This window comes from Nannospalax galili, unplaced genomic scaffold (genome assembly GCF_000622305.1).
Source record: "Nannospalax galili isolate Female #2095 unplaced genomic scaffold, S.galili_v1.0 scaffold1243, whole genome shotgun sequence".
Taxonomy (NCBI): Eukaryota; Metazoa; Chordata; class Mammalia; order Rodentia; family Spalacidae; genus Nannospalax; species Nannospalax galili.
In genome coordinates, this window is record NW_008349193.1 from 51,384 (window position 1) to 60,363 (window position 8,980).

General features: G+C 48.4%; 1 protein-coding gene across 1 annotated transcript in view; it reads right to left on the bottom strand.

Moving 5' to 3' along the window:
- Window positions 1-8,980, bottom strand: part of LOC103744705 — a 76,294-nt gene that overhangs the window by 44,755 nt on the left and 22,559 nt on the right. The window contains exons 4-6 of the mRNA XM_029570127.1: window positions 8,272-8,392; window positions 7,421-7,471; window positions 6,411-6,521 (exon numbers count right to left, since the gene is read on the bottom strand). Coding sequence (XP_029425987.1) covers window positions 6,411-6,521; window positions 7,421-7,471; window positions 8,272-8,392 — 283 coding nt within the window. The remainder of the gene's footprint in view (window positions 1-6,410; window positions 6,522-7,420; window positions 7,472-8,271; window positions 8,393-8,980) is intronic.

Consider the following 8,980-nt stretch of genomic DNA (forward strand, 5'->3'; position numbering starts at 1 on the left):
TTGGAGCCGAGCTAAGTCACTGAATAATGGAGCTGGAGCTGAATCACTGAGATCTGAGCTGAGTCACTTGTCTTGAGCTGTAACACTAAATCCTGTGATCCAGTCTCCCCGGGGGGCGCTATTTCTCTGTCACCGACTCACGGACACCCTGACTTTCACCGTTCCTTGTATGCTTCCCGTGTGGTCCAAGTGGCCAGTGGACCTCACATCCTGAGGAAGGTATATGGGTGAAATAGGGACGGGATCGACTGAGTAGACCTCAGTAGCGGAGGAGCTTTCACTGCCTAGGAGTGCGCGCTGGGACCCTGAGAGCCCAGTGCGTGCTTGCCTATATCTTTCATTTGGGTAGTGAAAGCTTCTGCCAATGCAGTTGCCATCATGCTAACCTGTGCTGAAACTGTCCCTATGTCCTGAGTAGCTATTACCCAGGAAGACAAATCTTAGCTTTTTACTGGAGCAATTGCTGCTTTATATTCTTGATGCAAGCCATCATAAGTAAGTTGTTTTATTAAAATCTGTGTGGCTATTATGTGAGGAATCTTAGCCTCTACTGCTCGTCAGACCTTAGCTAAGAATTCAGCCCATTGCTCCTGTGGCTTTTGTTTGAAATCAGCTAAGCTAGTTCTCACTGTCTCACCATTCACTGTGGATCTCCAGGCTCTCAAGGCACAAAAGCACACCTGATCAAAATATTGAGCCGATAAAACCTTTTGTGCCTCAGCATCAGCATATCAACCTTCGTCCTTAAGCATGTCAGCTGTCACATCAACATTAGCTTGAGCATTTCTTGCTGCCTGTACAGTATATGTATCATAGTATTTAGACTTAAAAAGGAGTCATTGTCCCAGGGACAGGGCAGCCTGGGCAAGGTGTTTAAAGTCCCAAACAGTGACTAATTTATGGCTAAGCTGATCAAAGATGGCCATGGTAAAAGGACCATGCATACCATTTTCCATCACTGCCTTGCACGTTGCTTTCAGCATTTCAAAGCCAAAAGGACTATGCATTCTAAGTTCAGGGTTGTCAGCTGCCACAGGGCCAGCTGGAATGTGAACTGGAAAGAACTGAGGGGAAGGATGTGGCAAGGAAGCTGAAGGTTCTCCAGAGAAAGTGTCACCTGCGAGAAGATTTTGAAACATGGGACAGAGAGATTCAGGGTCAGAAGCAGAGTGCAAGGTATAAGAAACATATGCCATGGGGAATGGGGAATGCTGGGGGAGGAGACATGGGGAGAGATCCCAAAGTGCAGGACAACTCCCCCTTTCTAATAGAGGGGTGGGTGGTTGCATTCCTAGAGGCTGTGCCACAGCAGGAGGGAGCACTGGCAGCTTCATAGCAACCAGAGGAGGTGCCAGCAGCTGAGTAGCAGCCTGAGAAGGATCCCACTGTTGGGCTATTGTGGAAGGAGGACTGGTGGTGGGAGGGAGTAGATGTGTAGGTGACTGGGCCGTAGAGGGAGGGGGTTCTTTTTCTATTTAGAGACACTGTCAAAGAGCAGACCAGAGAGGGAAATAGAAGACAGAAACAGTCTTGCCCTGGTTTTGATAATTCTGTACATTATCTCCTACTCTTTTCCAAGATTTCAAGTCAATAGTTCCCATAGCAGGAAATCAAGGATTACATTCTATAGTAATATCTAAAAAGGCCTTAATGTGAATTTCTGTACATTTAATTCCTCTAGACTTTAGCGTGCATTTAAGAATATATTGGAAGTGAGACTTGTCTGGAGAAAGAGAATTACCCATATTTACAATTGCCCCTTACCTACAAACCAGCATGACAAGGGGATCCAATGAGCCGAAGTGGGTGGTGGTGGGGGATTGCTCTGTCCGCAGTGAAGCAGAGGTCTGAGAGTTTCCCTGTTTCAGGCACCAGTTGCCAGGACTCAGGTTTGCTTTGCTTATCAGGGGACCTACTGGCTTCAGGGCAGAGGGTCTGATTGGTGACACAGTCATAAACTCTGGGACCTGTGTCTTCCCAACAAGCCAATTTATTTTAAAATTCAGATGGTTTTTATACATCCAAAGGAACTAGCAGTCACGTGGGATATGGCAGTCACATACAAAGATTTAGGGTACAAAGAAACAGGACATTTGGTCTGTTAGTTGGCACCAGAAGGATTCTTAAACTTTTACTCAAGGTGATCTTTAGGGGAGAAGTGCCAGGCCTAAGCACAGGCCGCACTAGAGAACACAGCTTCCACCTTGAGAGCACAGCCCGTGCTTCCACAAAAGAGCCAACCTAATCTGCCCCCAGACCTAGAGACTGATGACATGAGAGGCCTGGTTGAGGAGATCTATCATGGAGTGACACACCAGCTTATGGGACACTGGGGGCAGCGGGAGAAATATATAAGGCCTGCACTTCCCAGCAATAAACGAGTCTGCAGCACCTCGCCTAGTGCCTGCTTCCACCCAACTCCTGGAATCTGTGTGTTGACTCCACAGGGTTCACCCCCACCTCAGCCAGAACCCTCGTTCCCTGTGGTCCCTCATGGGCTGGACCCGTGAGGAAACCTGGAACAGTTCTCAATACCCATCCTGTAATTTATTAGCTACAATGTTTTCTTTCTTAGAGCTGAAAGCATGGTGAACTTTTAGCTTTTAGCTCAGGAGTAAACCTTTAACCTGGCCTAATCTTTTAGCCAGGGATAGCTGAGTAATTTGTTCAGGACAAGGAGATGAGCTAAGGGTTGTTGACCAAAACGCTTTCCCACAGAGCAGGGAGCCTGCACTTTTATGATCAGGCTGCTTCCTCCTGCCAATCTAGCAGTGTTCTTCAAGACAGGGATTATCAGAGCCACTGTTTTCAGTGCCCCTCCCTTTAGCAGAGAATGCAGCCTGGACCTATAAGTTTTAGGCTCACTTCACCCTAGGGCCTGTCATACTGGTTTCCTACCAGCAATCTAGAATGAAGTGAGAATGTTCATGATATTAAAGGAAAGAGGATTATTAGTGATGAGGAAGGGGACTAACATTCAGAATAAATAGGGACGGAGAAGGCAGCAGGAAATTGTTGACTATAAACCATGTTAAGTGACATCATGCATGAAAATACCACAGTAAATCCCTTTTTTAAAACTATAAAAAGCAATAAAGAAAAATGCTGTTATGAATATAGGGGGAAAGAATACTCATGTGCTATTTTTCTGTAATAAATCAAAGTATTCCCAGCCAGACCTTGCAGATGTTCCTGAAAAATTACAAATCAGAGCTAGTATCTGATCCAGTGATAACATTTCTGGGTGTGTCCACATAAAACATTAGTGCTTGAATTTAATAGAGCCTCTCTCTCTTTCTTTCTCTCTGTCTCTCTCTCTCTCTCTCTCTCTCTCTCTCTCTCTCTCTCTCTCTCTCTCTCTCTCTCTCTCCCCTCTCTTTCTCATTCCATACAGGTTAGTTGCTCATGTGCCAGGCAAGTGCTTTACAACAGAGCTATATCTGCAGGTGCCTTTCGATTTTGATTTTGAGATGTTCTTCAAAGTCCCACAGGCTGACCTTGAACAGTATGTAGCCCAGGTTGGCCTAGAACTTGTGGTTCCCCTGCCTCATCCTCCTGATTGGTTGTGATTATTTTCCTGTGTAATCATGTTCATAGCTCATGGCACCTCTTTATATATTGTTTCCCTTTCCATTGCTTCATTTAGAACAGGTTGTTTTACTTTTTTCTGAATTCTCAATATGATTAGGAGGTCATCATTTATTTTCTTACAAGTTATTTATGATTCTGAATTGTCATTTTATGGATAGATGTGGTCTGTTTAATTCTCATTCAGATTTAGATTTATTGAAGAATGACTGACAATAAACTCATGTTAAAATAGGCTTCTCTTAATTCAGTTTTCTTTTTCTCACTTCATTCACTGATTACTGACAAGACTTTGGATTTATTTACAAAATTTATAAACACTATTATCTCAAGTGGAGCCCAGAAAATTCCCAGAATCTCCTGGAGAAAGGTGGGTTCTACAAGATGGCTGTCCACTCAGGGCAAATCCTGACTCTCAGATGTCCTTGAGTGACTCTCCATGGTGTGTGGGGTCAGAATCTTCCTGGGCTGGTGGACACCAGAGCCAGGGGCTGCCTGGTCTCATCTTGGAATTCTTGGAGTGGGAGGCAGAAGGCTCATCTGTGCCTTTCTTGGTGTCACGATACACAGTTGGGCATAGTGCACATCCTGGGGACCCTCATACAAAGCAGCCTGGGGTCAGAGAGGGTGAGAAGAAATTAGGTACTTGGCCTGGATTTGGGAGCCTGGGTACTAGGGAGGACAAGACACACCTCACTGTCCTTCTCTCTGTCTTCTTCTGTCTCTCTGTTCTTTGAGCTCAGTAATTCCCTTGAGAAGGTTGAAGGAGGAGAGGTGGCCCCTGCCCTCCTGAGCCTGGAGGGTTTTACCTGGGCATACATCTCTTTCAGGGAGTCTTCATCAGGTGGGTTCTGCAGAAGGGAGGCAGTGAGACAGTGTCTCTTGGTTCCCCTAAGGTCTGGCCAGTCAGATTCTATGGGGTGACCAGAGTACTCCTTTAGACATTTAAATCAGACCAGAGCATTCCTAATGGGTCTTCAGGGGGTTCCTGAAGACTTGAGGTATCTGGCAGCTCCCTTCCTTCAAGGCTGACCTCCAGTAACACAACCCAACTTCCTGAGAGAGCCTGCTCCTGCCCCAGGACCTACTTGCCTGAAGTGTCTTCTGCCTGCAGGAGCTGTTTCATTGGAGTTTATCTGGGAAGACACCTGTCAGAGCGCCCTGAAGATTCACACTGGCCCTGTCTGCTCTCCTTCCCCTTTCTCTGCTCCATTTTCCTGAAGCACATGGCACTGCTCCCATTCTGCATTGTTAGCTGGTTGTCCCCTCCCCTTGCAGTTGTCCCCAGTGGATGGAGAGCTTCACTCCCTGCAACATCTGCAGCCCCTACAGGAAGCCTGATCCAGGGGGAGCTCCAGGATCTGGGAGATGGTTCAGCCAGTAACATACTTGCTGACAAGAATGAGGACTGGAGTTTGATCCACAGCACCCTGCCATATAATGTCTAGGCAAGGCTGTGATCCCAGCACTGGAGAGGGAGAGACCAGATCCCTGAGACTTGCTGACCAGTCAGTCTAGCCAAATCACCAAGCTCTAAGTTCAGTGAGAAATCTGTCTCAAAAAATAAGGTGGACAGGATTAAGAAAGTAACCCAGTGCCAATCCAGGTCCTCCACAAATGTGCACACACAAATACATATGTAAAGAAAAAGAGGGAGCCCCTGGTGGGCAGAAGGGGAACGAGTGGAGGAGCTCAGGTTTCCAGGATCTCATGTATTTATGTATCCTACTGATTCTGTTCTCAGTGCTGTGTATGAAACCAAATGCTTTGTACATGGTAGATAATCCCTCTACCACTGAGCTGTAGCTGCAGCCCCTCAGGTGTCCTTTGAGACACTGGGAACATGGTAACAGCCAGGCAGCTCCTGAGGAGTCAGAAAAGAGCCAGAGAGGGGCCACCTGCTGCCAGGAAAACCAAGAAATAGTGAGCTCCTAGCAGAGAGTAGCAGGTGCTTCCAGAAGGAGGAGATCAGCTGTGCATGTGACTGAGGGCTGAGAGAGGGAAGAACAGAGAAGGACCCCGGAACAAATTGGGCTGGAAGGACTACAGCACTGTCAACTGGGACAGGGTCTCACCAGATTGTCCGTCTCCACGCTGCCCTTTGGCTGTTGGATCTTCACAGAAGCATCTGATGTGGAAGAAAAAGGGATTTGTCTCCTGGCCAGAGTCCTGGGATCTTTCAGGTCCTTAGATCCCTCTGCTGCCTCACATGTTGGCAGAGCCAGGAAGCACTGTAATGCCCCCAGTCCATAGTGAGAGTGCAGTCCCACAAAGCACTGACCACAGCCCCTCCCCTCCACCGAGACCTCAGGTGTCCTCTTCCCCAGGGCCCTCTTCTCTTACACAGGATTTCTTTCTTGATGGCAGTTGCTGGACAGGGTCTAAGGGCACAAAGGGGTGTGAGTTGATGGTGAGGAATGACAGACAAGTGGGAATCTGGGTTACTGGGCCTGAGTTACCTCTTTTGAGGACCTCTCTCCCTGGGCACTGGCTCCTTGGCTTCTGCAGGATGTTGTACGTCAGTGATTTCACTCTGGACTGAAAGAGAGATAAGAGTCTCAGCCAGGGGTGGGAAAATTCTCTCTCAGAACCTGCAGTGAACAAAGGATCTTTATATCACATGGGGTAAGTAGGTGAATGACCAGATTAATAGCTCACAGAATGCCAGACCTTTGCACAGGTATTGAGATCACGTGTTTCTGATCTGATATTCTATGGAAAGATTCCTAAGCTGGCTTGCTCCAGTCTGGCTGGTTTCCCTAGAGCTGGTGCTCTGAGCCCCTGATTGGATGGTCCACAGGGGAGCCCTCCATCCTACTCACCCTCTTTCCTGCATTTCTCCAGACATCGACGTTGGAGGAGAAGGAAGATGAGAAGGAAGAGCAGGAAGACCACTGAGACTCCGATCAGAATCATCTGGTAACTTCCCAGTCCTGTGGCACAAATGACTTCATGTGTCAGGAGCAGTGTTAGCTGACTTTAGCACCTAATGTGTGCCAGGCCCATGCTGGGTCTTTACATTCAGCACCTCCTGTCCTCGGGATCATACAACATGGGATCAGCTCTGCCCCCAGCCAGTTCACCTGCCCCAGGTCACCCAGCTGGAAGAAGCCAAGTTTGACTGAATCCAGTGAATCTGATTTCCAATATTGTACTCTACCAGAGCTGAGACCCTGGACAGAAGGAGCCCGAATGTCCTGCTGTGTCCCTGTGAACGACCCTCACACTATGTCAACATCAGTGTGGCCAAGTTTAGAGGCCCACTGCAGAATTAGGTTGTGGAGGCCTCTGGCAGGAGAGGTCACAGCCAAGGTCAGTGCTGAAAGGAACTCTAAGGTCAGGGTGAATGGCTCTGTCATTCATTCACAGAGAAACCAAAACCCACTGGGGGATGAGCTTGTCCAAAACACCGTCTTCGTTAGAGACTACACCAACTCAATAACTAATTCTGGACTTCTGTTCCCCTTGAACCCACATTCCTACAGTTCTCTTTTACCATTCTAGGTAAATGACCCCATGGGAGTGAGTGGCTGCTTCTCAAGTCCTCATGAGGGGATGGGAAGGTGAGGGTCTGGGTGCTCTACTCTCCCCCTCAGACCAGCTGCTCCTCCCTAAGCCTGGGACCAAACACCTTTGCTTTGCCTGTAAGCACCCTCCTGCAGCCCAACCTCAAAGACTGGAATTCTGGGGTCTCTGTTGGCATCTCTTTCTGATCTTGGGGCTTCTGGACACAAGCTTAACTGACACAAGAACAGTCATTTAGATGGGCTGAGAGTCTTCAGGCAGCTCAGGGATGGAGCAAAGTCCCTGGACCAAAACCCCTCACACTCACCAGCTCTTGAGTTGGGCCCTGTGGGTGGGGTGCTGTTGTCTACAGAGGAACCTGGGAAAGAGGACAAGAGGAAGGGAAGAGTCAGAATCTGACATGGAGACACAGCTGCTGTTCACTCTCTTACATCTGCCCTGTGGCCTCCCCAGGGACCTTTTTCTACTGTCCAGCTGGAACCTAGATTTTAATGATGTGGGGTGGGAATTCCAGGAAGGCCTCCTGTTGGTCTCCAGCTGTCCTGGGGGTGAATTGGGTGAATCTCCTGTCTCTATCTTCCTATGACTTCTAATCCCATTCTACAAAGGGCTATCCTGGGGGCAGGTAAGGGTCCTCATAACTGAAGCTAAAAGCTCCACACTCTACAAGCAGTGGTACATAACAACAGGCAGGGGATGAACCTTGAAAACCATACCTCTTCTAAATTCCACCAACATATGAGGTTAGAGCACTCATGGAGAATTCTGCCCAGTATTTCCCAGTGTGACACCTCAAGCTAAGACAGAGTGGGGAATTGATTACCTCTTTGCTGGTAAGAAAGACAGTGTCCATCTGACTCTATGACTGACCACAGGGGGGTCATGTTTTCTCCAGAGGACACTGTGTGGCCTGGCTATATTGAGATGGAGGGTGTGACAGGGAGAAGTACTAGAGAGAAGGATGGGTGAGGGACCGAGTTTTCTGAGGATATGGGTCTCTGTGTCTGGCTTCTCTGATTCTGACCCTTCCCTTCTCCCCTGTCTTGTTCCTGTTCCTCCCTTTTACCCCAAACCTTCATCCTAGCCTCAATCCCTGGGCTCTCCTAGCAGGATCTGTGAAGATCCTGGGTTCCTAACTGGATTCACTTGGCTCTTCACCTGTGATCAGTATGTCCAGGTCATCACTGGGGACAGCCAAATGGGAGGAGAGTCTCTGTGTACCATAGCACCTGTGCCAGCCTCCAGTGGAAGACCTCAGACGGGCAAGTGGGAAGCTGGCCTGAAAAATACAAGCCTGGGGCTCTCAGCCTGGACTTTGGAGGAGGCCAGTTTCCTTCTCTCTGAACAAAGAGAATCAGTTGTAGCTGATGTCAGAGCGCAGTGGAGGGTCAGGATATCTCTACGGGTCAAGATAGGTCCTGGCTGGGTGTCATGAAGGGCTTCTAGGGCAGCCTTGGAGGCCACATGGAATGCTGGTTGAGAATTTGGTTCTTACTCATATATATGCCTCCTCCCATCCTGCCTTGCAGGCACCATGGTCTCTCTGTGGGACTCTGGCTCAGGAGCAAAGAGGTTCCTTCAGTTACCTCCAGCCTGGTATTCCCCAGAGATTAACAGGGCTCATGGCAAAGATCTTGAGGCCTAAAAATGATTCCATGAGTTATGGGGCTTCCTTACCTGAGATGTATATTTCCAGGGGGTCACTGGGTTCTGACCACATCTGTGGGGCTCCCTTGTAATAGCCATACATAGCATCTGAGCCACCACCTCTGTCTGGGGATCAAAGGGCACGCAGAGAACAAGGCCTGGAACTTTACAATGGATATAAACTGTGGGTTCAGGGTCCAGCAGAGCTCCTGTGGTCCGT